At 54.7% G+C, this 25681-nt stretch overlaps 15 protein-coding genes across 15 annotated transcripts; 3 read left to right on the top strand and 12 right to left on the bottom strand.

Annotated features, from left to right (window-relative positions):
• Positions 1–62: 62 nt before the first annotated feature.
• On the bottom strand, positions 63–465 carry BAUCODRAFT_127538 (uncharacterized protein; the record flags this gene model as incomplete). Its single annotated transcript, XM_007683829.1, has 2 exons — positions 63–163; positions 240–465. The coding sequence occupies 2 exons, from the start codon at positions 463–465 to the stop codon at positions 63–65; spliced, it is 327 nt and encodes a 108-aa protein (XP_007682019.1).
• A 1531-nt stretch (positions 466–1996) lies between these two features.
• BAUCODRAFT_335368 (uncharacterized protein) lies at positions 1997–2847 on the bottom strand. Its single transcript, XM_007683828.1, has 2 exons — positions 2279–2847; positions 1997–2223 (listed from the first exon to the last, which is right to left on the bottom strand). Exon 1 carries the CDS (start codon positions 2675–2677, stop codon positions 2315–2317), a length of 363 nt encoding a protein of 120 aa, XP_007682018.1. The 5' UTR covers positions 2678–2847; the 3' UTR covers positions 1997–2223; positions 2279–2314.
• Positions 2848–4199: 1352 nt separating this feature from the next.
• On the top strand, positions 4200–5052 carry BAUCODRAFT_335498 (uncharacterized protein). The gene has a single exon (XM_007683827.1). It carries the CDS (start codon positions 4285–4287, stop codon positions 4666–4668), a length of 384 nt encoding a protein of 127 aa, XP_007682017.1. The 5' UTR covers positions 4200–4284; the 3' UTR covers positions 4669–5052.
• Positions 5053–5352: 300 nt separating this feature from the next.
• Positions 5353–6106, bottom strand: BAUCODRAFT_335535 (uncharacterized protein). The gene is made up of 2 exons (XM_007683826.1): positions 6056–6106; positions 5353–6002 (listed from the first exon to the last, which is right to left on the bottom strand). Exon 2 carries the CDS (start codon positions 5839–5841, stop codon positions 5437–5439), a length of 405 nt encoding a protein of 134 aa, XP_007682016.1. The 5' UTR covers positions 5842–6002; positions 6056–6106; the 3' UTR covers positions 5353–5436.
• Positions 6107–10287: 4181 nt separating this feature from the next.
• On the bottom strand, positions 10288–10839 carry BAUCODRAFT_335433 (uncharacterized protein). The gene is made up of 3 exons (XM_007683825.1): positions 10738–10839; positions 10481–10682; positions 10288–10424 (listed from the first exon to the last, which is right to left on the bottom strand). The coding sequence occupies exons 2-3, from the start codon at positions 10642–10644 to the stop codon at positions 10304–10306; spliced, it is 285 nt and encodes a 94-aa protein (XP_007682015.1). The 5' UTR covers positions 10645–10682; positions 10738–10839; the 3' UTR covers positions 10288–10303.
• A 140-nt stretch (positions 10840–10979) lies between these two features.
• On the bottom strand, positions 10980–11353 carry BAUCODRAFT_152849 (uncharacterized protein; the record flags this gene model as incomplete). Its single annotated transcript, XM_007683824.1, has 2 exons — positions 10980–11215; positions 11287–11353. 2 exons carry the CDS (start codon positions 11351–11353, stop codon positions 10980–10982), a joined length of 303 nt encoding a protein of 100 aa, XP_007682014.1.
• Positions 11354–11472: 119 nt separating this feature from the next.
• On the bottom strand, positions 11473–12226 carry BAUCODRAFT_335426 (uncharacterized protein). The gene has a single exon (XM_007683823.1). It carries the CDS (start codon positions 11997–11999, stop codon positions 11592–11594), a length of 408 nt encoding a protein of 135 aa, XP_007682013.1. The 5' UTR covers positions 12000–12226; the 3' UTR covers positions 11473–11591.
• Positions 12227–12789: 563 nt separating this feature from the next.
• BAUCODRAFT_80753 (uncharacterized protein) lies at positions 12790–13030 on the bottom strand (the record flags this gene model as incomplete). Its single annotated transcript, XM_007683802.1, has 2 exons — positions 12790–12908; positions 12982–13030. 2 exons carry the CDS (start codon positions 13028–13030, stop codon positions 12790–12792), a joined length of 168 nt encoding a protein of 55 aa, XP_007681992.1.
• Positions 13031–16151: 3121 nt separating this feature from the next.
• BAUCODRAFT_335330 (uncharacterized protein) lies at positions 16152–17351 on the bottom strand. The gene has a single exon (XM_007683822.1). It carries the CDS (start codon positions 17123–17125, stop codon positions 16241–16243), a length of 885 nt encoding a protein of 294 aa, XP_007682012.1. The 5' UTR covers positions 17126–17351; the 3' UTR covers positions 16152–16240.
• A 26-nt stretch (positions 17352–17377) lies between these two features.
• Positions 17378–18251, bottom strand: BAUCODRAFT_152847 (uncharacterized protein; the record flags this gene model as incomplete). Its single annotated transcript, XM_007683821.1, has 2 exons — positions 17378–17576; positions 17986–18251. The coding sequence occupies 2 exons, from the start codon at positions 18249–18251 to the stop codon at positions 17378–17380; spliced, it is 465 nt and encodes a 154-aa protein (XP_007682011.1).
• Positions 18252–18420: 169 nt separating this feature from the next.
• Positions 18421–19284, bottom strand: BAUCODRAFT_118108 (uncharacterized protein; the record flags this gene model as incomplete). Its single annotated transcript, XM_007683820.1, has 2 exons — positions 18859–19284; positions 18421–18786 (listed from the first exon to the last, which is right to left on the bottom strand). The coding sequence occupies exons 1-2, from the start codon at positions 19192–19194 to the stop codon at positions 18421–18423; spliced, it is 702 nt and encodes a 233-aa protein (XP_007682010.1). The 5' UTR covers positions 19195–19284.
• A 1047-nt stretch (positions 19285–20331) lies between these two features.
• On the top strand, positions 20332–20535 carry BAUCODRAFT_127534 (uncharacterized protein; the record flags this gene model as incomplete). The annotated part of the gene is made up of 1 exon (XM_007683819.1): positions 20332–20535. The coding sequence occupies one exon, from the start codon at positions 20332–20334 to the stop codon at positions 20533–20535; it is 204 nt and encodes a 67-aa protein (XP_007682009.1).
• Positions 20536–22994: 2459 nt separating this feature from the next.
• Positions 22995–23649, top strand: BAUCODRAFT_335300 (uncharacterized protein). The gene has a single exon (XM_007683818.1). It carries the CDS (start codon positions 23202–23204, stop codon positions 23535–23537), a length of 336 nt encoding a protein of 111 aa, XP_007682008.1. The 5' UTR covers positions 22995–23201; the 3' UTR covers positions 23538–23649.
• Positions 23650–23751: 102 nt separating this feature from the next.
• BAUCODRAFT_39872 (uncharacterized protein) lies at positions 23752–24786 on the bottom strand. The gene has a single exon (XM_007683785.1). The coding sequence runs from the start codon at positions 24378–24380 to the stop codon at positions 24174–24176; it is 207 nt and encodes a 68-aa protein (XP_007681975.1). The 5' UTR covers positions 24381–24786; the 3' UTR covers positions 23752–24173.
• Positions 24787–25269: 483 nt separating this feature from the next.
• Positions 25270–25609, bottom strand: BAUCODRAFT_334639 (uncharacterized protein). Its single transcript, XM_007683817.1, has one exon. It carries the CDS (start codon positions 25486–25488, stop codon positions 25300–25302), a length of 189 nt encoding a protein of 62 aa, XP_007682007.1. The 5' UTR covers positions 25489–25609; the 3' UTR covers positions 25270–25299.
• Positions 25610–25681: the final 72 nt, after the last annotated feature.

Below are 25681 nucleotides of genomic sequence, written 5' to 3'. Positions count from 1 at the left end.
TCCTTTGCCAGTGCAAAAAGAAGTCTCGAGGCCTCAAGCTCCGAGTCGTATGGCTCGAATACTCATGGCCTACACCAAATGTCAGTAACAAGGGGGGCGCTGGGGAACTTACTCGAGCCTTGTTGTCCAGATCCAGATCCGGATCCAGGTAAGTTACGTGCCGCTGCTGCTGCCGCTGCTGCTGCTGCCGTTGTGAAGAATTAAGGGAACGCACTGACTCACCTCTTATACCACCACACCAGCCAAAGCTGATGCGGTAGTGGGCGGAAGCGCCCTACCTAACGTTATATCGTCGTTCCCACAGTTGTCCGGCGTTCTGCCGAACACTTCCGCTCGTTGTTCGCCCGGCACTGGCATAAGAACGGGCGCGAGGGAACGGATGAGGAGCGCTGTCAACGACGGTTGGGAGAAGCGGAACGACACTAATTCTCCACAGCTCAGCCTGCGGCAATGTGACGATGACATGTTACAACCAGTGAGGTTCCAAGCAGTGGCATGCAGCGCGCCATTGCCCTCGTACTGTGAAGTCACGCCTGCCGTACGCTGTTCCTATTGAGGTGATCGCTCAATGAGGTCTTCTCAGCGCCTTGGTAGTCAGTCCTTGATGCAGAAACGAAGACCTAGAATGTCAAAGCTCGGGGACATCTTGCAAATGGCTGAGCGTAACCACGAGGGTGTACAGCTACGATGTTGATACACTTCCCTGTGGCTCCAGAAAGTATCTTTCTTCCTTCTCCAGACGCTGCCGATGAGGCAACGTACCGATGAAAAAGAAGCGCCAATGCCTAACGTTGACTCAATAACAGTACCGCAGACAGCGAATGGCTCACGGCCAGGTTCCAAAAATTATGACGGAAGGGGGCTGCTGCTGAACACCCAAGGCAGTACTGTCAGTTAAGACGACCGGCTCTTTTTAACCAACCGGGCACAAGTGCGCTCAATGAAGAGGACCGGTGCAAGGAGAGGAGGAGGAATATGATCAAATTGTGAAACAGCGGCTTTTTGTATCGACTCACCGCGCTAAAGGCACGCGTTGGCGAGTAATGCGAGTCCAGATATTCGAATAGGAAGCCGAGAGCTGACTCGCTGCCGTCACAGGTGCCTTGGCAGGTAATGTACGCCGATCGACTATTCCCTGGTCGGACACGATGACAGGCTACGAGTACGATTCAATGACAATTCCTCTCTCGCAGCAAAGCGTCGACCGATTCACCGTACGCAAGAAGTCCTGCGCCACCCGGACTCAGAGAACAGCGACACTTCTGCCACGAAAGCCCTACGGCATCTGACTCCAAGCGCGTCGAGATAGTTGATCGGCCGCACGAAGATCGCTCAAGACAAATAGGTGGCTACAGCAGCATATTCCACCTCCTATTTCACCTCGCGGTGAGCTACCGCCCGAAGTAATACGCCCTTTCGAACGGTCAGAATGGTACAAACAGCTGCCTACGTTCTGCCCCAAATTGAATCCAGTAGCGGAATGCTTTTAGACGAGTCGAGATCATCTGCTTTATTTTCACCGGTACACGAACAGAACGTTTCCGATCTAGAGAACGATCACGGGAGTGCCGTCTCATGGTGAAGCCGCTGGAGTTCTAGGCCACTCCGCAGCGGCCGGCGCAGCTTGCGCCGCTGCAAAGACAGCGATAATCGTTGCGCCTGTTCGGATCCGCATGGTGAAGTCGGTGTGATTGTCGCGAAGAGCGTTGTGCGGGAGAATTGGCATTGAAGCATGGTGGAATGGCGTTGATTCGATGTCCGATCAGCGGTAGCGCTCAGGAACGGTCGAGACTACCTTCACTAGAAGTCTGTCGTGGATATTGCGGACCAAGTTGGTATGAGACGTTGATGGGGCAACATAGATGCAATGATCATGGTATCATGGTAGTAGCCAAGTAGATGGCAGCCGCTCTCTAAACCATGATGCAGCGTTACAGCGCTGCTACAGAACTCCACCGAGCACTCTGCCACCACTCGTAGCAACGACTCTACCAGAGACGCTGTCGTGCTCAGTGATCGTCTGACTCAGAGTATCCATACTCAAGTCCGCTACGAGGCCTCGATCAGGCTCCATTCGTATGCCCCGCCGTCCAAGCCGCAGCTCCTCCGTTCGTGCCGTTGGAGTTCGTGGAAGTACCGACAGAGGAAGTTCAGATTGGACGACTCGTACCATCTCCGTCGCCATTCACTGATCCGCCCGGGTGGTTGCCGTTGTTGCCCTGCCTTCAGTACGATCAGCGACCCTATTCGAGCTGGCAGAAGATCCGATGGAACCTACTGGGCGGCATCCTTGCATGAAGTGCAGACTTTGCGCTTACAGTCCTGGCACTCGTGGACTTGCGCCAGATTGCCGGTGCCACAGTCGCTGCAGCGGAAACGGATGAGTATACTCGTGCTGGTGATGAGCACGTCGTTGGGGTGGTTGCAAGGATGGACGATGCCGTTCGTAGCCATTGCTGTTGATGTCTTGTTGGTAGTGTTGTGGTGGGTTGTAAGGTGTTTGGACTGCGAGTCGTGATCGACATACGACTCTCTTAAGCGGCCAAATCAAGCTTGGACCACGTTCACTTGCAGGTGAAGCTGGAGAAGGCCCCGGACGCGTCGAACCGGTCACAAACGCGCCGGAAGCTTCTACCTTAGCAGCGATGACGTTCGAAGAAGTCGCCGCCCTTTCCATTCACAACGCTTCTTCCAACGCACAACTCAACATCACCATGATCATTAACACGACATCCCCTCTTCCACAAGCTATCACTCACCAGAAGCCAATTCATGGCTAACCAGCACTCAGCAGGCCAGACTGGCCGTCTTTGCCGTGTACAGAGTCAAGCACCTGTACTAAGGGCGTTTCTTGTGCAGTGCTTGTAGCACATGCCACTGCAGGAACTGTCTGCACGCCAAAGACGGCACTCCCAATGCCCGTAACCTCCCTGCAGTATTGCGGGTGGCGAGCAGATTTGAAGAGCGTGGTAAGACGTCACTCATCCGCTGTCGTAACATCGAACATTGCCTGACGTTCACACAGGCGGAAGGCGCCTGCGCGACCTCAGCGCTCCCCATCGCCACAGACTCGAGCGTTTTCTGCCTGCCTTCGCGGGCTCAGCGCTCACCATCGTCACAGACTCGACCGTCTCCGCTCCCCAAGATCGCGGGCAGTCCGTTGTAAATATGTGGAACGGCATGAATTTCGAGGCCGACGTCAGTCGTGAAGCCAACGAGCTGTTTATGAAAGAGCCCCACGTGAGCAACATGATCATGTGGCCTTCTCCGAGCTCAAACGTACTCCAGGCCTTCGCAAGGCATTCCTCCTGTTCGGCTTCACTGGCAGGCCTGGACGTTTCGTCCTTCCTCGGCCCCTTCGACGCAGCTGTGGGCGGTACGCCCTTACGCGGCCTCGAAGCTCAGTCTCTCGGTCCGACATCCTGTCTGTCCGCGGAGATTACACCACCGCCGAGCTACAGAGTGCGTGCCCTTCGTCGACAAGTCACACGTAGTCGCCACCAGCGAAACCATCACAGATGAAGGACTGCTTAGCGACAACCAAAACCGCGACTCAGTCTCCGCCGTGCCACACTTGCGCATGATACACTACGTCGTAAGCTTCAAGAACGCGCGCGTTGACGTTTCCCACCTGCTCGAGGGCACCGGTCTCAACACACGCGCTGACGACCTGATCATTGTCGTAAAACTGCCCAACCAAGGTGCTAACGGTACCTATTCTTATCCGCATAGGGCGACACCACCCGTGTCACCAAACTTTCACTGGTGCTTACGACTTGTCAATCTGCGCCATCGTTTCACATCGCGACCACCCCGAATCCCATTCATGTTCTCTGCCCGGCGGCTGGCAGGCGTGGACGGTACGTCCTTACCCGGCCAGCCGTCGAGTCAGCTCGGACTGTGCCAGAAACGGTGTACGGTCGGCGGGCCAGCACGACTGCCTCTCGCGGCGGCCGGCAGGCGTGGACGGTACGTCCTTACCCGCCCAGCCGTCGAGTCAGCTCGGACTGTGCCAGAAACGGTGTACGGTCGGCGGGCCAGCACGACTGCCTCTCACGGCGGCCGGCAGGCGTGGGCGGTTCGCCCTAACCCGGCCGGTCGTCGGGAGAGGTAGGCTTGGCAGCGACTGCTGCCCGCTGGTACAACTAGTGGAGCATGATGTGCTGGGGAGGTTTCGGCAGACTGGATGCGGCCGTCAATTAGCGCGGTGTCGGACGGTCAGGCCAAGAGCGCTTCTTCGTTCGGACCGACTTCGACTTACGCCCGGCTTCGCAGACTGTGGCGATGTGTACCATTGGTGGTTCTGCTTGCGGTGCCATGACTCCTGTCGGCGTTTGGTATATTGGAGAGGGTGGCAATATGCCCGGCAGATGTGGCGCGTCTTCGTTCGGCCCAATATTAACTTACGGTCCACGCGTCGGCGGAATGCAGGCTCCATGCGGCTTCGACTCTCTGGCTGGGCAGGTGTTCAACCAAAGCAGCAACACTTCTTCGGCCGCTGGTGGTAAGGCAGGTCATTTGGATGGTTGGTACGGTGGAGGTGCTGACGGCGTGGACTTGTGGTTGCTAGACAGCGGCATGGGTTGGTCGGTCAAGCGCATCATCCCGCTGCCGCAACGCAACGTTGATATCGCTGATTCCCAAAGACTGTTCGAGATATCTGATTAGCGCTGGGCGCTTGTGATGCTTTGTAGTCCTCTACGCAACGTACTGGCTCCGTCTCAATGTCGCTTTCGTACATCTCCTAGCAGCATAGTGATCGCCTTCTGCACGCACATTGTAGCATCGGTCCCGAGTATGGCAGTAGTTCCTTGCTGCATGCCATGACCGCCGAACCCCTGCCGTGATACTTTCTCCACACCGTTCGCACTCTTTGGCGCTTTGAGCTAACAAAGTAGGCTGAGCGCCTCTCTCACGCACATAAAGTACTGGCAGCCAGCATGCCGGAGGTGGTATGCGTGCTTGTTGCTTCCAACGCGCAGATGCTTGCCGTTCTTGTAGAAAGCTTCAAGTCCTTCAAGTCAAGTTCTCAAAGACAAAGCGCTTGAAATTCGCATCAGCAACAAAGACCGCCCAGATCGAGATCGATCAAGGCCTGCCATCTCCTTTGTTGGCTTCCAGCGAAGCTTCTTGAGCTTCGTACCGTGCTTCCGGAGCCGTTGGAGCTGGCGTATGCCTGCACGCCGCCATTCTCCCAGCTTAACACCGCTCGCTCGACAGCGCGCATTTTCCGACATGCCACCCTTCTCAAGCTGCTCATTAGAAGCATCTACAGCTAGTCGCAGCATTGTCTCGTGCAGCACATTGCCTCCTCAACCCACACGCCCACAGCTCCGACTGCGACCGCAACCATGCAAAATACCGACAGCGACCGATTATATCGATCGGAGACTATACTCGAAGCTTGCGCAGCATCTATCACGCCAAGTATATCGTTCAGGGGGGGCTGAGATCACCGGGAAGACACTCAGGCTCTCCACAAACTTCCCGCCAGCACTTGAGCAGTAAATCTCCTCCTCCTCTCCTTCGTAGACGACCATTAGGGCCAGCAACGGCGATCATGCTTCCTTTCGTAACCCGGAAGCGATAGTAAGCTATCGAGCAGTCCGCGGCATCAGCATCTTGTCTCAACGCCAAACGCCCGCCTGTAACCAAGCGCCAACTCCGCCACCGTTGTAGCATCTGCTCCATGCGATGACAGATCTTGCTCCATCCACGGCGAGGATGGTGGAAGAGTTGACAGAGGCAACGCTTGCTTGACGCGTACAGCAACACGACACAATCATGCCCCGTAGTAAAGGCAGCGGCTCGGCGCAAAAAGCTTTGCGCATCAACACCCATCCGCTCAAGCGCTCAAGACGATTGCAGCGCCCGCAGCTCCCGCGATCCATGAGCGACAACAGGCGCGACGGTTCTGCGCACACCAGCGGAGCAGCAAGCAAGTACGGCAGTAAGGCGTAAAGGCAAGCTGTACTCCATGCGCACATCTACGATCTTGCGAGCTAGCGTAAGGCGTCAGCGAACTGTGTCTTTGGGAGGAAGAGCTAGAACCCACGGCGCTAGCACTCACTGGACAACGACACACCATGCGCACCAGCAGCTATTACCGTTCAAGCGTATCGCGCTGTCACCGCATCGCTACACTTGCATGCTTGAACGGCCGCAGCATGCATCAAGGTGACCCTCAAGCCCGCCCTCAGCGCAACTCCACAGCACTATGAAAGTGAGCGCGCGCTGGTTGGGCAACGGGCCTCATGCTCGAAGCCATGGCAAGCGCAGCCCGATCGCTGCGGTATTCCTTGATCACCAATCGGTACCGTCAGCCCACATAACGCAGTGCATCGTCACGATGCTGAACGACTCTGCCACAACCCGCCATCAATGTCGTTGCTAACGACGCGCGGTACGCAACAATCAGGAGCAGCCCACGATGATCGAGGAGCGAGACAATCAGGGCCCCTATGCGCGAGAGCAGAACATGGAGCCCACGGCAAACAAGCATGGCATAGTAAGCGCAGAAGCCAGCTGGCAAAACTCCAGCATCGAAGCGAAGCATGATGAAAGACTTGAGCATTCCCAACCTTCGTCGCCAAAGCCAAGCATGCCTCGCAGCAAGGCCAGCACAACTGCTCAGTCCAAAACCCGTGGACTTAGTTAGCACAAGAACGCTCTCAACTCGCAGCATTTGCTGGTCTGCGGAGGACAGAGTTACCGACGATGGACGCAAGCATCGGGGTCATCCATCGATATAGCCAGCGTTCGGCAGTGACAGGGCAGGAGCTCTCCAGTCTTCCATCGTAGCCAGCTGGCGACGCGAATGCCTAGCGGGTACGTCCAGGGCGGCTCTCCGCAGGACTCGGGTCTTGTGGGCATGTAGCTCACCACTGCCACCGAGACTCGCTGCCAGTTTCAAACTCAAAACGGGCTGGCCTTACGTGGACCAGAAGGCTCACCAATGCGAGCAACGTCCTCCACGAGGACGAGGCGTTCAGCGCAAGGCACAAACAGCCGTGTAAAGATACTCGAGACAAATGCGCACCAATACCAGCACGATCGGTCAAGTAAGAGCATGGAGCAGTACGCGGCGACAAGGAAGTAGCTGTGCAGGTACACGACGTACTGTCACATTAGCCGGGATCGATCGCATATGCTAGGTCATGTTGTTAGTGATCGCTGGAAGGTTAGCATTCTCAAGCTGCGGAGCCTTACGAAGGCGCCACGACTATGGCCAAAGCTGTGAGTGTTAGCGGGGCAGAAGGAAGACATGAAGAGCAAGAGACTCGACATAACTTGTTCCCGCCGCAGGTCTTCATCGAGGACGAACGCAAAGTACAAGGGCAACATGCAGATTGTGCAAGAAGAGCTCTGAAGCTTCCATATTGGCAACCAGGCTCACGACCGCGGACGTGGCGCTGTTGTGTCCAACCGAAGCACCAGTTAACGGCTTGCGGCGAAGTTGGTGTTGTCGCTCAGACATGGTTCGCCGGCCATCAGCTCACGGCAGAGAATACGAAGGGCTCATTACTGTGCGTCGCTACCGGCCGTTCGAGCTCTCCATAGCGGAGTGTACTCGCCGATGTTCAGACCAATCCCTGGCCAAAGGCTCGCAGCGGATTTGGGAAGAGGCTGTTGCTGTCAATACCTCAATGTCGCACCGCCCGGTAGGCCACGTCGTGAAAAGCGAGCGAGCTGCTGCAGTCTGTCATCCCTTGAGCGCTAGCCACAGGCTCGAGGCGAAGGCGCATTATAGTCATTGAAGTCATGCTCGACCGGTCCCTGCAGAAAGCACGCGGAGATAGGAATGCCTCGATTTCAAGCTGGCCTCCCAGCACATTGCGGAATGGAGACCGTATGGGACAGGATGCTGGCTCAGTGCATGCGGAACGGCTCATGGCGAGACTGAAATGACGGAGGTTGCGAAGCATCGCTAGAGTCGTCGAGCCATGTCGCATACGCTAAGCATACCGTCACGGCCAAGAATTAAGCATCGCGCCTCGGCCTGACGGTAAAGCTCCGAACCTGACGCAGGCCACAGGCTCTCTGCGGAGATGGATCTGGCAAATGGACGAGACTGTCGTCAGGAACATGGAGGCCGTGCGCTCTTTGCGGCACGTCGGAGACGCTGATCGTGTTGGACTTGGTCGCCAGCGAAGGAGCCAATCTACCAAGTGTTGAAGCGGGCCACAGGCTCACCGCTCTGATCTGATCTTGATGCTGGACATGGATTATCGAGCGCAGCATCCGGCAAATCTTCAAGGTCGAGTACAGCGTCTTAGCAACCCCAGCATTTCCTCACCTGCGCTCTATCATGCGGCAAGCAAGCGTACCATCTCCGAGAGCTCATATCAATAGCACACCTTTGAAGCGCGCTGAAGACTACAACGCTGTTCCTCAGCACCTTAGCATGCGTACGTCAGCAACCGAGCATAGTCTGGTACAGCGTGCACAACAAACTACACGGCGCTTGAATGTCAGCTCCTTGTCCATGCGCATTTTGATCTGCGGCAAGCAACTATGTCCGCCGAGAAAGAGCGATCGCAGGTCGTGAAGTTGATGCGGGCCTTCAAGCAGCACGCCGCGACCAGCGTCATTGTCCACGCGCAGTGCAGTCTACGGCAAGGTTTCATGTCTGGCTGACGACACCATCAAAGGTGAAGTCTACTCATACGGGCCGTCAAAGCACACCGCAATTAGCAGATTCAGATCCGCGTTTCAGTATGCGACAATTATACATCATCTGTTGGAGAAGATGCCCATGAGCACAGTCCTCGAGCGGGCCGTTACCAGGCACACCGCGGTGGGGAGGTCGAGGACTCGGGTCTCGGCCTGCGAGGATCCGGCACTGATTAACAGCAGCCAGTGGCTGACCTTTGTGATGAGGCAAAGGTCTGCCGGTACTGCAGGTTCTCGGAAACACCTTTTGGCCACAGGATGCGGGCTTCGAGCTCACCGCGGGAACCCTTCAAGGCTGTCCCACTCATGGCTTGATAGTCGTCAGCAATCGTACACCGGTAAAGACGTACCATGGGATCTCAAGGCAATACCATGCCGCTCTGCATAACCGAGCTGGTAGCCATTTGCGGGCAGAAAAAGACTCTCCGCAGGCCACGAACGAGCATATTTCGCTTGCGGGCCATGAGGCTCTTTGCCACATCCGGTAGCATATGCCGGATCGCCAGTGCCTGCCGCGCGACATTGGAGCTGGGCAGAGTTGGTTCACAGGCAAACGGCTCACTACGCGTCAGCAGATCAGCAATGATTTGCAGCTAAGTCTGCGATGATTGTCAGACTGTAGCCGTCGCTTGCCTTCGAACACTTGCAGGCCGTCAAGCTCGCGACCAGAAGACATTACTCGTACACTGCCGTCAGCCATGCGTCAGTCAAGCACGGATCGTTAGCGGGCCGAACAGCTCATCGCCAAGTGGCGTTCAACCTGCTCAACCTGAGTTCGTCGGTCTTCCACCCCGGCCAAGCATACTTCTGATGGATGGGCCAGGAGGCTCACCATCCAATCCGGCATGCCTGCCTGTGTGTCAGTGTTTAGCTCAGCATGACTCTTGATCGTTCGGCTGCTGCGGCTTAGCGTGAGCGGGCCATGCAGGCCCTCCGCTATGTGTCACTGTACGGTGCAAAGTAGAGTTGTGCAGCATCAATGTGCAGGCCACGAGCAATCTCCGCCAAACCAAATGTCCAGCTACATCAGGTGCGGGCCATCAAAGCTCTCCGCCAATCGGCATTACATGGGATGATCAGAGAGTACTCGATGTCACCCCGCGGGTCACAGTGACTCTGCCGTTTAATGACCAAGCCATCCAAAGAGTGGGCCATGGGCAGGCTCTCCGCCATCTCATAATGTGTTCGTCATCAGTCTGCGGACTTAAAGAGCGCGCCACCACCCTAGAGTATGCTCCGTGTCGTCTGCGGGCCCGACAGGCTCTCCGTCATCACCCAACCTGCCCAGCGTCGGTCTGCGGACCATCAGGACTCTTCGCCATGCGCAAAGGATCGAACCATGCAACAAGCGGGCTTCGAAGGCTTTCCGCATACAGTAGAACCAGACAAGCTGAACCGGAGCCACGTGCGAGCAGGGCATTGTCTTACTCTAGCTCGATGCAAAGCTTGTCAAGTCGTGGCTTCCTTGGAACGTCCTGGCCCTATTCGAATAAGGTAAACGCTTGGCCGCCGCGGACAATGCTTCGGCGACGGATTGTGTCGAGCGTACTGCTGAGGCTACGCATTGTGCCTCAAATCCGAAAGCGCTGCGGACTATGAGCATGGAGCGGTATCTCATCTTCACGTTACTTTAACGCTGGCGTTGTTTCTGTGCAGCTTGTTTGTGCGAGGGTCTGAGAGAGGCGCTCAGCACTCTGTGACGGCTCGAGGTGCGATGCAAGGGCGCCGAAGCAAGGGATGTTCCACGGGCTCTAAGTCGACATCAGCGCCACCAATCCAGCACAGCACAGCAGCACAGGAGTCTTACCTGGTGGTCGCGAAGGCGATGTTGCCATCCACGCCATGTCCAGCGCATGAAAAGCGGAAGAGTGATGAAGAATGCGAAGCGGAGTAAGCGAGCCGTGAGGGGTGCCGGACAGTTGCCCGAACATACTGCCGACGGTGTTTATCCGGACCACAACGATTCGACATACTTTGAGCCACTGCCGATAGTGCTAATGGTGCTCGGGCTGCTCGGTCCGACCAATAAGCGATGCAGCAATGGCATGTCTCCGCGGCAAATACCTTTGCACTGCCAATGGCCCGCAATTTCGAAGACTGTCAGCGTCTTGAGGGACCCGCGTCTGTGCTATGCTGCCAACCCCTTGAGCGTTCGGTGAGTGGGCATGGCGGCCTTCATCCGTCATGGTCACGTGCCGATCGCCTTTGGGCGGGTATGATGGTGACGGTGAACCAGCGAGGCGAAAGATGCCAGGAGCCATATGCCGACCGAGGGAATGATCTGCTCTGAAATGCTGCTGCAGTGCTCAGAGGCAACCCATGGACTCTGATGTCGTCATTCCCGACTTGCAGTCAGGGCTTGGCGTTCGTACTGCGACCGCGGAGAAGGTTGCAGCGACAGCAGTCTGGTCGCTTGAGGTGTGCGAGATGGCCGGTTCGACGGTATCGGACGTAATTGAAGCTGCTGCGATGGCTGCTGTGATGTCCTGAAGCCTCGCTGGCCTAATATCACCGTCGCCGATGCCCGCCTCTTCCGCTTTCGCTGCATGAGCGAGGTTAGCGAGATGTATTCCGCGGTTGAACGAGCGGACTTCGATCGTGTCGGGTGCATACCACCCTGAGCTTCTTCGAGCGTGATGCTGAGGTGTTCTTGCATATGGTCGCCGTCGCACGTTGGCATGATGGTGGCTCAGCGAAGCTTCAGCGTACGGCGCCGCGTGCAACCACCGCCGGGGACCGTGTCAGTCCATCATCACACTGTCAGTGCCTCTGAGAAGCATGGGAGGGTGTGTCCACTGTTTCTGCGGGCCTTTGAGGCTCACCGCCGTCGCTGCAGGGTCGGCTATGTCGCGGTTTGCTCTCCGCTCCGCCGCGGGCTTCGTGGGGTCACGGAGTCACCGCGGCTTTCCACCATCATATCAGCTCACCAGAGACACTCTCTGGGCTTTTGAAATGCGTTTCGATGCTGCACATGGTGCTGTCGAGGCTGCATCAAGTGATGGGCGGATGGAAGGGAGTGCTGGGCCTGCGGAGGAAGTCTCGCGGCTCACCAGGGCCTGACTCACCACCGTCACTTCCGACGGCGGAGCAGCTTCTTCGCATGACTGCTGAGCTTGTGGAGAGTGTTCAGAGGGTGAGGAAGGAGTCTGGGGAGTGTTGAGGGATGGTGGAAGGCATGGTGGTTCTGGAGGAAAGGAAAAATGCTGCACTGAAGCCGGCGAAGAAAGCGGACCCTTCACGCTCACAATCGCCAAGCCTGCGGCAAAGTCTATTCCGACTACATCTCGTTGCCAGTATCGCAACGAACAGGTGCTCACAATGCTCATACACTGGTCGCGAAGGCTCACACAAGGCTCGAGATCGGCCTCATACTTGCAGCACTCCTCTACGGCGTTTGGCGCACGCTCAGCACATTCTGCTGGCTGGATGAGGACCTGTCCACGCAACAAGACCGCCTGCTACGACGGCATACAGCTGCTAGCTTGGAGAGAGCGACAGTGCAGAAGGGAGCGGTAGCTTGAGGGGGCAGCGGCTCGACTCAGAATGCTAGGGGTGGTGTCTCAAGCATTGCATGGCGAAAGATGTTCCATAGCAAGCGATAGCAGGCTCAGCAATGCTAGAATGATGCCATTAACGCGCAGCACACGATAATGACGGCTAAGAAAGAGTAGTACTACTAAGCAGCACATTATCTCAGTATATTACTACCATCAGTCCGATACAGTCATCTCACGCTTGTTGGAAGCTCAATTAGCTACTATGCGATTCATCATTGCATCATGCTTTCGCCACTTGGGGATGCCCACAGACTTCACATCTACGAACATACTCCAGCTACTGCTGTCGGCGTTCATACCCCGGATGTTGGGGCTCGGCGGTACAATCCCACTCTCAACTCCATCAACTACCGATTATCATGGTGTGCAGGGAGGCTTGTTGTGGGAGCATAGCAATGGGATACGCTCAAGAATACTTTCTCTCTACCTGCTACTCGTTCCCAGAACGCCACTCCACTAGCGCTGCAAGAGAGCGCATCCCTAAGCTACTGGTAAGCGTGAGCAGGAGTGAGCAGCCATGACAGCCTGTTGGCATGCTCAGAGGTGGGGATCGACACACCTACGCCCGCTTCTCGGAGCACCGCTTGCAGGCCTTTGCGCTGCACAGTGTGCACTGGTAGATGTACCAGTGCGGCCCGGACTGGCACTGACCGCATCTCCAAAGCAGAAGGGTGGTGCCTATACCGTGTTGGGCGGCACCGTCAGCTATGTCTAAAACACTCATGTGGGTTCAGAACGTTCGTCTGCATACTGGACTTGATGATGGTGAAGGTGTGCTTGCATATGCTTGGTTCCGCCATGGTTGCGGTGATGTAGTGTTTGTTCTTGCGGAAATTGGTCCAATGGAAATGGTGAGTTTGCGAGAAGAAGCGCAGCAACTAGTGGATGTACCCTTTGAAGCAGGGATCGAGTGGAAGGAGAGGCCGAGCTAGTGGGTGTTTGAACTCTACCAGAGATGCAGGGGTTGAATGGGTGCGGAGTGGTGAGCGCTAAAGGATGTACGAACTCTGTGCCCTGACCATTGTATTGATTGGCTCAATAAACGTGTTTGTGATGGAAGAGACCATAGTAGGGAATATCATACGAGATTCTCGAGATATTGTTCCGATGCAATCAAATCGAATGGGCCACGATACGGCTCAGACTCTGCTCGATGTAGAAGGGTAAGTTCGACATATTGATGCGGCTAAAACGGCAAAAAGCCTTTGAGCGGAGAAGGCTTGTCATACATTGTTGCAGCAACAGTTGCATGAGGTTTGCTTGGTTAAATTGACCAACGCTTTGATTGATGCTTTGCACATTGTTAGGGTGTACAGATGTAAAGGGATACTCAGTGCGATAGCATAACGGGATGGCCGAAAGACTCGCTGGGCGTGACAGCCTGTCGTCCTCCGAAAGCTCCCCTGCTACTCCGCTGCAAATGACAAAAGAAAGACTATACGTACCTCTTATTCCAGGTCCAGGTCCAGGTCCAGAATCCAGTATTGTCGAAGAAGTTGCGGCCGCTGCTGCTGCTGCTGCCTGCCGGAGAGGAAAAATTGGAATATACGTACCTCAATCAATGACCGCAGATTGCGGCCACCGCACCACGAGCTGTGGTGCGGTGATCGGATCACTGCCGAGCAACATCATGATCGCCTGCACAACCTCCAGAATTTAGCCGAGCCGAGCCCCTGCCTCGAGAATTCCCTCCTCAATAGCCGGTGTGATTGCCACTGCGACATACTCATTCCTTCCCTGTCCTTCTACAGTCGTGTACGATCTGTGAACAACCTCTCGTTACTCGACCGTACAACACTCGCTATTACCAGCTCGAGGTTTCCACCTAAACCTGATGCGCCAGTACGTCGTGATTGAGACTCGGGCCTTACAGATTCGCTGCTGACGGCACACTGACCACTCGCCAATGACACACACCACGGTGAGTGAAATTCCACAAACGAGACTGCACCCAAGACGAAAATCCGCCACTCGTCGCTCTGAGCCAACAGCCTCAGAGGAAAGCGCAAATATTTACATGAATCTCGGTACACTCCAGAAAAGAAAGCCAAGCTGGCTGTGCAACGGAGGTGTACGTCATAACATCTGCCACTCGCCTCAGTCGCGACACCGTTCAGGAGAGAAAGATCAGGAGAGCGCGCAACTGCGAAGCCACTTCCACTGCTCCAAAGCCGATGGGCCTAAAGCTTTGCCTGCAATCCAGGAAGCCGAAACGGTTAAAGCGCTCACAGGAACTCGACACCAGATAAGCACAAACAACCAAAGTAGCAGCACTCGACGCACCCGGACTAGCTTGCTTGAGGTTTGAGAGACGATGTGGCGCCTAAGGGTTGACACCGCGCCTCAATTCTTCCACTCCATTTCGCTATGAAAGCAAAGATGCGGCGTGCAGTTTACGAAGACATGCTGTGGCTTATGAGCCTTCGAGTTCACACCGCACCGCAATCTATGCAAAGGCCGCTGGCCATCCCCGTGACATGACACCGTCTCCGGCAAAGCGCAAACGTGTCCGCCTTCTCACGTTGCCAGAACATCCAGTCTCGCAATTACTATGAGCTGCAGATTCGACTGCGCTGACCGACCTGGTAGCAAAGTGCAACTAAGGAGGAGAAGATGATACGACACGAAGCGCGGATAGCTACAAGGTGAATCAAGCGTCCAGGTTCATTTACTGCATACTCCAGAGCCTCGGTGTGTCAAATACGCAGTGCTCGCAGAGCAACCCAGAGTACTCCATACCCTAGTAGCAACATGCAACAACGAAATGCAGAATGTACCCTCGACCTTCATTCCAAGATTGTAGAGGGTTGTTCGACTGTTATCTTATGAACCCGTGAGGTGTGTCGCCAGGCGCTGCCTTTGCCAACACATACTCATTCCAAGCCCACGTTTAGTCCTCGATTCAACCCTTCGCCGGAGCTTGCCGACGTTGACGCGCGGACTAGCGTCAGTGGAGACTTTTAAAAGTTTGGAGAACTTGTTGCCTCTTTCTTCGAATGCAGGTAGGTTTGGGGGCGAAGGCTGCCCTAGCTCAGGTTACCCTTACAAAGAGCGTCATTGCGTCTACGCCCTCAGGGCGCCCTTCAATGATCGAGCAGTATTCGCATATCAATGAGCGCTTGCTTGCTCTAGCAGCAGCAAGTCGCCCGACTGCTCAAGCCGCAGTCCCCTTTACATGGGCTCTCTGGGTGTACAGTCAAGGTTACATATTATGATCGTTGAGCAGTCGGCCCTACACCCGCGTTTCTGAGCCGGCTGATTGTGACTGTACCTACCGCTAGCGACCTCACTGCCATCGCGGCAGCTGTTTGCGAAGGTATGACTCGGTTATGGATGCGAGCGTGACTTGCGTTGACTCAAGGACTAGTGCCGAAAATCGATGTTTTGTCTTTCAACACCATCCACGCTCTTCTCCAGAGCGTAACATATAGTATTTGTTTTTTCCCGCATCTGACACTTGCCGTAGTAGCCGTACTTTTCTGTCCAGCTACGTCCACCTATCACCGCGCCGTCGGTCTCAGGGCGTCGCAAGTGATCGTGCAGTGTTCGCAGATCAATAAGAGCGTGTTGAGAGTGCATACCTACGCCGCCACCGAGCCGCCCAGGTTCACGAAAGCCTCTGCAATGGCTGGATACGGGAGTTTGGCCTATAAAAATTGGTCGGGGCTACATTTATCTAAGCGGTGTGTCGTGTAAATGCTGTGGGGAAAATCATACATGACCTCTCGCTCTGAGCCTGCCTAGAGAATGCCCACCTATTAGCGCAACCTGCAAGCGCGAGCTCTACGCTGGGTGTCACCCTTCGGGACGACGGCAAGGCCAACGATGTTTTCCATATCTTCACGATGCACGTCGCATAGCTGACTATACTACCTTTGTGAGGAGTTGATAGGGATTGGAGGGAACTGGCGTAGACATCAAACGGCGAAGTTTACGAAAGAATACCTGAAGATGAGCAGCACAGAGCTCAGCTACTACATACACTCCCCCTTCATCGACTCGTCCTAGCTCTACTCCTCATCCGAATCGGAAAGCACACCTTCGTTCGCTTCGTGTTGCATGACAATGTCATACTCGGCCACGGCACCAGCGAATTCGCGCACACGCTCACTGTTGTGCCGTTCGCACCTTCTAATAGCAGCCCGGAGCGAATCAAAGGCAAAGTCGTGCTCCTCCTCGGGGAGGTAGTCATTGACGCTGCGGATCATAGCCACAACCGTCTCCCTAGCCATTTCATACTGCTGGCCTTCGCACTGATCGCTGTTCCTAATTGCCCTGGCGTCCCCACTTTCTCCTTCGATGCTGTGAGCAGTTTCGACAATCATTCGCTCAAAGAGCGCTGTTTGCGGGGAGGCTGGATCTGCACTTGGATCGCCTAAGGTGCTGGGCAGGAAGCAATCATGCATCGCAAGGACCTCCACAGTACTTAGGGCTACGTCTGGCTCCGACCGCTCGTCATCAGCTGGTTCATCGCTCGGAGGCGGTACGTACACTTCTCCAGGTATCTCATCGGTTCCGGTCATGTTGACACCATTGACGACATAAAACATTTCACGCACCGCTTCGGCCTCAACTCTATCGTTCCGCAGAGTCATCAAGTCTTCTTCTGTCCAACGATGTTGGTCGGTCGGGCGATGGTATGTGACGGACTCGTAGTCGTAATCGTACTCCTCGTCGTTTTCATCGTCGTCCGACGGATCGGTGGGAGCGTAGGGTTGATCATTTGGATCCAAGGTGTCAAGGGGTACTCGAAGCGGTGCGGTGAATAGCTCTGTTAAAGCTTGCTGGCGAGCTATTGCTCGGGGCGAGGTAGCAGGCGCTACAGGAGTGTCGTAATAATCATCATATTCCTCGACTGATGAAGCGAAAGAGACAGATCGTGATGATTGTGTCATGGTGGTGTTTGTGGTTCAGCAGAGCTCTCTGTGTCCTGCAGGAGAGTGTCGAGCTGTCTGTACGAGAAAGGACGACCCGACAAAGGCTAACCTCGAGGTTTTGTCGAGTCCCGAACAAGGGCTCGTCTGCAACAGACAGTGACATTGCGCTTAAGGAAGACAATGCCGCTCAACGGAAGGTGAGCTACGGTGAGAAGAACTTTGATAGAGCGCTTTCAACACTTCTTTGTTGCACAATCTGCCAGATATCGTCTATGCTTTGTTGACCGGTCCTTGCCAATCCCAGCGCATCTGAGAGCCGACCAGCGCAGGTATGTCACTCTTGAACCGGCGTACGGTGACCTCAAGCTCGTCCACTTCATCCCTAGCTGACTTGAAGCTTGCTACACCTTGAACTTCGTCCTCGAATTCGGCATTCTTGACTGTATCAATCTTGGCTTCGATGGCTTTCCTTACCTCCATAAGCTGCTCAACAAGGATTCGTTGTTGTCCAGCTCGTATATCCAGCCATCCAGCTTCTGAACAACCGATTCAAAGGCGCGGTCATATTGCATGCGAGCTGCGATGAAGGTAAGGCAGCTGTCCATCCAGCTGTGAACACCTCCTTCCACTGACCTGTTCAGCGGCAGTGATCATGCCTGTGAACAGGCCCGGCGTCTAACACTCGGCGGATCCGAGTATAGCGCATGTGGTGACTTACTTGACCAATTTGTCCCCTCCACGGTGCGTTTTGAAGATCTCAATGCCTCGCCCGCACGTATCGAAGCCGTACTCAGTGTCACAGTAATGCGCTGCGTGTTGCTACTCCGCTTGCCAGCCCATTGACGTTTTGCGCTTCTCCAGCGTCGCAAGCTCGTCACCGAAAGAAAAGCTTCGCATCGTAGTAGCATGAGAGTTCTTCAACGGCAAGCACTAGTTGAGGTGGGACCACGCAAACCCGGGAGACGATGTCAAGACGGCGAGCGGGTGTTGCTGTGACTGTAGCCGCATTGGCGAAGAAGTCTTTCCACACGGCAAACCCAGTAGGATCAATCTTCTTAAAGTCATCGCTTGCGTTGATGAGAGCTTCGCGTATAGCCTGCCTTGTACCGTAGTGGTTGACATGCTCGTCACCCACACGGTCCATCTTAAAGATCGCTGGAGAGCGGTCATGGCGCTGTTGACAGTATGCTCTCTCGTGGTGACGGGAATTCGGCATCAACAAAGGCAGGGCCATCGGCTGAGAACGCGCGAATGCGAGGCCTTCGCATGTTGTTTGTAGTACTGCCACCCAGGCCGAAAACCTAGGAGACCTGCTACCGCTTTGGAAACATGTCGCTCGTTTCCATCGTCGCGCCAATAAAGCGCCTGAGAGCGGCCCAGCGGTCAGCCTGGTCAGATGTCGCTGGTCGGTCGGCGCCATAACCACCTGAGCCGTCATGCTGAGCACCGCCTCCCTTCTCAACCAGCGATGCCGCTCTCTCGCCCTCTTTTCCCACCATCATCGCCATGTTGCGGCGAAACCGCTCTACCTCCAGCCCCTCCATTTTCCGCTTGCGCTTCATCGCACCAGGCCTGTTTTTGAGGCTGCGCATCTTCATCGTGCCAGCTCTCTCCGCCAACGGTGCTTTCCGCTTGGTAGCCTTCCTCAACCCTGCGAACTCCAGCGAAGGCTCGACATCCTCGCCGACGCCCTCCCACTCGTCTTCACTTCCACCGTCCTCTGTCCTATGACTGTCTGCGGCATCTTGAACATCCGGCAGCGCATCTGCTAACCCACCGATATCCGTCTTCAGCTTCTTCGCCGGTCTCCTCCGCTTCAGCACTTTGCGGTCCTTACTTATTCCGCTATGCCGGACTTTGTTGAGCAAGACCTGATGCCGAATGGAGCGCTTGTCTTTCTTGTTGATCTTGAAGCCGAACTCTGCATCGCCGTCGTCGCCATCAGATCGTTTCCGCTTGTGTGGACTGGTATGTAAATCTGCGGGCGATCGTGCGTTGTCGGTGGCGGATGTAGGCGCATATATACCTCGAGGATCTTTCGCCGATCTCACATGGCGCGAGTGCTTTGTCGGCGGTACTGGCGCCATGTCGGGCAGATCGTGTGTATGCGACAGAGAGAGACAGATTGATAGTGAAGTCTGAGCGCTCTGCCAAGCGGGCTTTGCGTTTCATGTTCGGGTCGGAGAAATATCGGCCGAGGCTTTGCTACATACCATTACTCTTACAGTTTCCGACGAACAGCCACTATCGTCTCTGTCTTCTTCGACAAAGGCTAATGGTGCATCTAACTGTCCCAGCGAATAGAGATGTGGAGTGCATTCTCTAGGCTTTTTATGTGACAGCTCCGGAATGTCTCCATGACAGCCCGCTCCCCCTCGTCGAAAACACTCCTTCGGAAATGACGACAAGCACCTCTGCCTGACACGATATGTCAGTGCTATGCAGCCAGCAAGGGCTTGGCCACCCACTCTCTCTCGTCCCTCCTGAGAGCCCCGACTACGTGTTCTAGCCTAACGCCATCGCTTCCGAACAACTTGACCTGCATTGTGCCTCTCCTCCACGTGGGCGTGCTCGAATGTCCCACGAGCATGAAGACGCGATGGACGACAACGTTAATGCAAGGTGATTGCCTAATATACATCCGAGAAACTTCGCCTCCTTATAAATATCGGTGGGCAGCTGGTGCTCTGGTGCAGCACTCACTGCCTTCCTGGATAGGTCCGTTTCTGTGGGATGTTAACGCCGTCACTGCGAAGTGTCTGAAGTGGAGAAGGCTGCTCAGCTTTTGATCGATGCGATTTAGATCCTTATACGCCGAAAATAAGATGGGTCCAGGCGCATTGGCGTAACGAAGGCCGCTTACGTCTAAGCGCAGTGGAACAGAAGAAGCTGCTGGCAAGTTGGGAAGCAGAGCCGGTTGAGTTACTAAGCCAATCACTTACGCTTGGAGTCGGCGAATGCCAAGGGGAGCTCAACAATGCCCCTGGGCCAATAGCTCACCACGAAGCGATTACAGGATGCCGGATGATCTGCAATTCTAGCAGCGGGTTGCACGTATATATAGGCAGTGGGACGGCAACAAGCTGCCGCTGCGAGCAGCGAAGAATGTCCTCTTACTCAAGCTGGCCTTCGAGCGTCTGTTGGATCAGCTACACGCAGCGAATCGAGTCTGCATGCCGAGGGACTACTGCATGCACTTCGACTAGGTGCAGTTGTCCTCCTTCATGCTGAACAACAACAACGCAAACGCTCCTAATGCTAATATCTTCGACTGGCTGGCTGAGTTGAAAAGCGATCAAGCTACGCGGGTCTCCATTCGCTGTTCGCAGTTCCAAATGATTCTTGTTGCTCCCCAGGTATCATCGAGAACAGCACATACTGGTAGCGCGGTCAACATCGGAAAACTGTTCCGAGACGAATCTATGTAGAGATATTGGCGGAGCTTAGTGGTACGATTGAACCTAGACAGTATCAAGGTACGCTGGAATACTCGACTGTCCTCGCTTGAGTGTCACGTCGTTAACAGCCTCCGGCAAATTTGTCAACGGGCGTCAGACCTCGCGGTGCATGCTCTCTGCGGGCGAAGCGTGGATGGCGGATTCGCCTTGCACGATCTTCTAAGCGTGATCGGTTGCTACAGCAAAGTTATCGAGCAATACACCGGTCGACCTGGCGCAATCACATACATGCTCTGAAGAGCTTGTCACTCGCAACCTATCTCTGCACTTCTTGCGCAGAACGAGGTGGAGCAGGCTTACTTGACTTGTCGAGGAGCTGTCGCGCAGCATCGCCGTGGCCTCCAGAACATACGTCTCGACCAACGAGTCAATGTCATCGATGTACCCGCCCATGCTTCTCCACGGTATTACCAAGCAGCGGGTACATTAATTGCCAGTCTCGGCATGTTCCTCACGCTTGGTGAGAGACAGCATCTCTCACAGGCTCACATCCTGAAGCACCTAGCCACGTTGTATGGAGGGCACGCCTTCAACCTGGCGAGTGAGACACAGCTTGCGGTTACCGATCCTTCGGTGGCGTTCGGGAGACGGTGAGCCAGGCGGGCACAATGCATTGACTTGCCGCATCAAGTCATCAAGCATAGGTCAGCAGGGGGAGGAGTGCAATGTGCGGGGGAGTGTAGGGGGTATGACTATGAGATCTGCTAATTATGCCTCGATTCGCTCCCTCGAACGGCTAGCTTCCATGATCCAGGACGTACTTCGAGCCACCCCAGACCATGGGCATGTCTAACGTTTTACTGAGGTAAGTGGTGGTGGCGGCAGGAGGGTTTGCAGATGCGGAGTGACCGATCGCATGTCGAATTCAACACAAGGTGCAGAGAAGGCAACTACAGGTTGATGCCACCAGACCTTCGACTACACATGCGGATCATTTGGACTTGCCGGCCGGCTTCGAAGGATGTCTCCATGTCGTGTCTGCGGTACGGGTGTCCCGAAGATGGTTAGTCAGCTACTAGTGCTTGCATAATTATGTTGGCCAGTCGGCGCTGACTACGCCATTCGAGGACGGAGGCGTAGTAATACACACGACGGCAGTGTTCTGATTCCGCCTGGCCTGCTTGCGTATCTAGAGGCCGAAACACGGGGATACAAAGCCGTATCACGACATATCCTGACGTAGCTCGAGCGTTCGTAAGCGGTTTGGGATTCGTTCCTTTCCTACTCCTTGTCCGCGTCGTGATCGCCGCCCTCACTACACCTTGTGCCGCTGCAGGTATGGGTCCCAGCCAGCTTGGTCGTGCTTTACATCCTCCACCCAGTGTATCACCCTACGCGTCGGCCACCTCCACACATTGTCCACCGCTCTTCGTTTTGGTAGCATCAACCCTTTTATGAATGACCATCTCACTACAGTACTCTTCGGCGCTCTCTGTTGTTATATACTCCGACATATGATCGCTCCTGCGAAAGAATGTTCTGCAACCTGAGCCTCTTCGTAACAGGCTATTGGAGTGTGCGTGTATAACGAAATATCAGCGCGTGACGAAGACCGAGAGTACCGCGGATGGACTCGGCAATAGGTTGCAGAGGTTTGTTTAGTCCTCGGTCAAGATACAAAGTTGCTCCTGCAGTCCAGCGCAAATGCTTGCAGATTTGTCAGGCTTGTTGACTCGATTGATGTCATGTCACAGTCGTCGGTGGAAAGGTATGTTGCAGTGCGGCGCAGTTGGGCAACGCGCCAATGGTCGTAGTGACTTAAATTCGCTTTTGCAGGCTGTTGAGGCTGGCGCCTGGTATGCAGAGGAAACTACGTACCCCTCCATGATGTATCGATCGTTCATGTGCGTGGCTGTGGTGATGACAACGAACAGCAGTCTGAATGTGGGTTCATTGTTAGTTGTAAGGCGTGGGTACGATGGATTCATGAGCGAAGGACGGTTGGCGTGGTACAAACCCCTGGTGGACTGCTGTGGCCGTTCTCTATGCACACGTCGAGTTCGTTACTTTTCGTTGCTCGCTACGACTCATCCGGTGGCGATGGCGCACCGCGATGCGGAACGTCCCCGAGGCCAGAGGTATTGGTAGTCTTCGAGTCTTCGAGTCTTCGCATGCGAGACGTGTGAAGGTTGATGTTACCACTTCGGCATATGGCTTGCCCGGAGATGTCGTCGAAATTCGCAAGGTCGTGAACACGTTCGAGAGCCAACGATGTCAACACGAACCGTTGCGGTGTAGATTGCTCGTGGTTGAACGCATGGAGGGTACAATCCCCTATCTGCTCCAATATGTGAATGGCTTGGGTAACGCGTTGAGCAAGTGACTGACAGAATTACCGAAGAGGCGCGGTATGAGGCGTTGGCGGTCCGGTTGCCTTCGGCGTATCATCGGATCAGACCGCCAACGAATATACGTCTCCTTGCATAGGGCTGGAGACTAATAGGTGGCATAGATCAGTGGGATAAGGGACACTGGCTGTCGTAACAATGACAGCAGGGGGTCACATCAAATATCAAGTCAAGGTATGTATAATACACTAACACATTCGGCCTGGGTGAGAGTTAGCAGTCCTCATCTGGGTCCACCAGCAGTGAGCGAGGATTCTTCCCTCCAGTGTTCCTGCTCACCAGATCGGCATGTGTACTATGTCCTTAGCGAAAGTCACGCGGCTCAGGGAAAACATCAACGTAAAGTTCAAGTCGTACTTGACCCCCTTTTTTGTATGCTTTGAATACATTGTAGAAGAGGCGATAGTAGTTCGACCATACTACTTCAGGGGCGCTATGAGTGTGTCTTTTCTGCTTTTCTTTCGTGAACAGCGCAATCTCGGCTGCGAAAGGCGTTCGACTTTCCGCCAATTGCATCTATGTTACGGTCGCAAACAACCTATTTTGTGCCACGCTCCTCTAGTCGCAATGGATCCTCAATCGTTCACCCATAGCAGGATGCCTTCTCGAGTCGTACAGCCATGATCGTAACCGGCTATGCTCGAATGTTGTGAACCTTCTGTGGCGGCACAATCACGACCTATGGATCCGCGATCGAACCGTAACATTGGAACGCACCGAGACCGGGATATGTCGAAAGAAATTGGCGAGCTCGAAGATGCAGTAACCGCACCTGGAAGAGATCCAGAGGTGAGCGCATGCCCGGTAGCGAAGGCAAGACAAAGAGCTTGATTGGCAGCATCCGTCATTATAACCTTCTAACGAAATAGAGCGAACAAGAGTCCCACAGACGCAGCACTCCTCTATATATTCTTACATGCAGCAACTGTGATCCACCGAGCAGTGCAGACAGCGAATTGGTCAAAGGCCAACCCCTCAAGCAACACCCCTCAGGTCCACGGCTCTGACGCATCTCCAGTGCTGATTCATCGTCGCCCAATTACGGACGTCGTAGGCAAAGCAAGATCGCCGGGAGTCTTCGCACGACGTGTTCCCTTCAATCAGTCTCTCTGTCGCTTACGACTCTACCAACAAACAATCGCATAGGGCGCAAGTACAGATCGCGCTCTGGGCATCGTAGGCTAATCATGGACGTGTACGCAGACAGGTCCGGCTGCTCTCCGAAGCTTCGTCGCCTTATAGCGTTCAAGACCGATGGAGTCACCTTTTATGCTTCGCATTCGATGACAATGCCGCAATCACACCAATAAACGTGCTGGGACTGGCAAGCAGATACTGACAGCGCGTGTCAAGTCCTTCATCGCCACCCTCCTGCCAAGAAGATGGTGCCACAATGCGGTTAGAAATCGAGAGTACGGTGAGTCCAACATCATCGTACCGGACGTTCGGCCAATCCGTCAGCGACATTAAGCAGCAGAGACTGCGTGATTGCTCCTTACTATGCAGGCCATTCGTTCAAAAGCTATTGGACTGAAGGATACTCCGACATCAGCGGGTGCAGATTGCGGCAGGCATTATCGAGACCTATGAAGCGCGAGCGGGTGAACATTCAGCACTCTAGCTGCAGATACCTAGTGAACGGGAAAGAGAATCAAGAACCAGTTTTTCACGACGTCGACGCATAAATGCCCTCAGTGTCGCAGCTCAATACAGCATCTGTGCAGCTAGAACACGCCTAGTGCTGGAACGGAGAGAGGTGAAGTCGCAGGCTTCATGCCCCCCTTGACCCTACGGCCATTAACTTTGCCGACTGTCTACTCGCTGAACATGGACACTCTCCGCCCGCTGTGTTCTGTACGGCAACAAAAGCCAGATTCACAAGCTTGGAGAAGCGTATGGGCGGAGGTAACTGTATCGAAGCGAGCCTGGAGATATGGCCAGTTTCCCGCAGAAGCCAAGTATCAGTCACTATGCCTTACATGCTCATATAGACACCATGAACCTGTGCAGCTATGTGGTCGTGAGTCAGGCCTACAGGGCGGCTCTGTTACGAGGCGAGCTGTCGCTCGCCTCGTAACCGACTTCAGCAATCGCCACCGATGGTGTAGCGGCTTCGATCGACCCTCCACGAAGCCGAATTTGATCGGACGGCAGAAGCTGCCAATGATTCAGAATGATCACTTGGGACCAGTGCGCGCAGTCCCATAGATCACCATATTAACGCCAATGCTAGCGGAGACGGGCGGTTTAAGCAAGCCTTCGTCATACACGCTACAATTGCATCTTCGCTGCATTCGCCGTACATAAGTGGATTTACCGCGTATTGATACTTCTATCGCTGCTCATGATGCACTTGGCATCGCGCACATTGAGCAGGACGCTTTATCTACACAGGGTGTCGGCTAGGCAACGAAGCGGTAAGCCTTGAATGCAGGAAGTGCGGCGCATGCTGAGCCAGTCCGTTGCTTCTTACCGTCACGATAGTAGTGCCTAGTGCTGCTGCGAATATCCAACCATACGTGCTATCGAGACGAGCAATGCGGCTTGTTCGACTATAAGGTTCAATATATTCCATATCCTACTTGCTCTGCAGACCGATCACCAACTTCAAGCCGCCGTTTACCGCTTAACCCATCAGACCGGTCTAACACTGCCAAGCGCGGTGTTGACTCTGTCATTTATCCCTGGCTGTCGACCTCTATGATGCTCCGCTTTGTCTTGTGACCTCTCCCTCGTACTTCTTCTCTAGCTGATCCACACTTGCTTCC

Source organism: Baudoinia panamericana (genome assembly GCF_000338955.1).
Source record: "Baudoinia panamericana UAMH 10762 unplaced genomic scaffold BAUCOscaffold_17, whole genome shotgun sequence".
Classification (NCBI taxonomy): domain Eukaryota; kingdom Fungi; phylum Ascomycota; class Dothideomycetes; order Mycosphaerellales; family Teratosphaeriaceae; genus Baudoinia; species Baudoinia panamericana.
The sequence above is the reverse complement of the archived record's forward strand: the minus strand, read 5'-3'. Positions and strand labels throughout refer to the sequence as shown.

What these genes read in the sequence shown, in the direction of transcription:
- BAUCODRAFT_335433 (XM_007683825.1), bottom strand. Translation starts at nt 10,644, where the DNA reads ATGTCGAATCGTTGTGGTCCGGATAAACACCGTCGGCAGTATGTTCGG. An exon ending in ATCGCCTTCGCGACCACCAG is followed by an intron (nt 10,425 to 10,480) that starts GTAAGACTCCTG and finishes ATGTCGACTTAG; the next exon opens with AGCCCGTGGAACATCCCTTG.
- BAUCODRAFT_39872 (XM_007683785.1), bottom strand. Translation starts at nt 24,380, where the DNA reads ATGTCGCTGACGGATTGGCCGAACGTCCGGTACGATGATGTTGGACTC.
- BAUCODRAFT_335300 (XM_007683818.1), top strand. Translation starts at nt 23,202, where the DNA reads ATGTGTACTATGTCCTTAGCGAAAGTCACGCGGCTCAGGGAAAACATC.
- BAUCODRAFT_335535 (XM_007683826.1), bottom strand. Translation starts at nt 5,841, where the DNA reads ATGGGTGTTGATGCGCAAAGCTTTTTGCGCCGAGCCGCTGCCTTTACT.
- BAUCODRAFT_335368 (XM_007683828.1), bottom strand. Translation starts at nt 2,677, where the DNA reads ATGGAAAGGGCGGCGACTTCTTCGAACGTCATCGCTGCTAAGGTAGAA.
- BAUCODRAFT_334639 (XM_007683817.1), bottom strand. Translation starts at nt 25,488, where the DNA reads ATGGAATATATTGAACCTTATAGTCGAACAAGCCGCATTGCTCGTCTC.
- BAUCODRAFT_335330 (XM_007683822.1), bottom strand. Translation starts at nt 17,125, where the DNA reads ATGACACAATCATCACGATCTGTCTCTTTCGCTTCATCAGTCGAGGAA.
- BAUCODRAFT_335498 (XM_007683827.1), top strand. Translation starts at nt 4,285, where the DNA reads ATGTGTACCATTGGTGGTTCTGCTTGCGGTGCCATGACTCCTGTCGGC.
- BAUCODRAFT_335426 (XM_007683823.1), bottom strand. Translation starts at nt 11,999, where the DNA reads ATGAGCATTGTGAGCACCTGTTCGTTGCGATACTGGCAACGAGATGTA.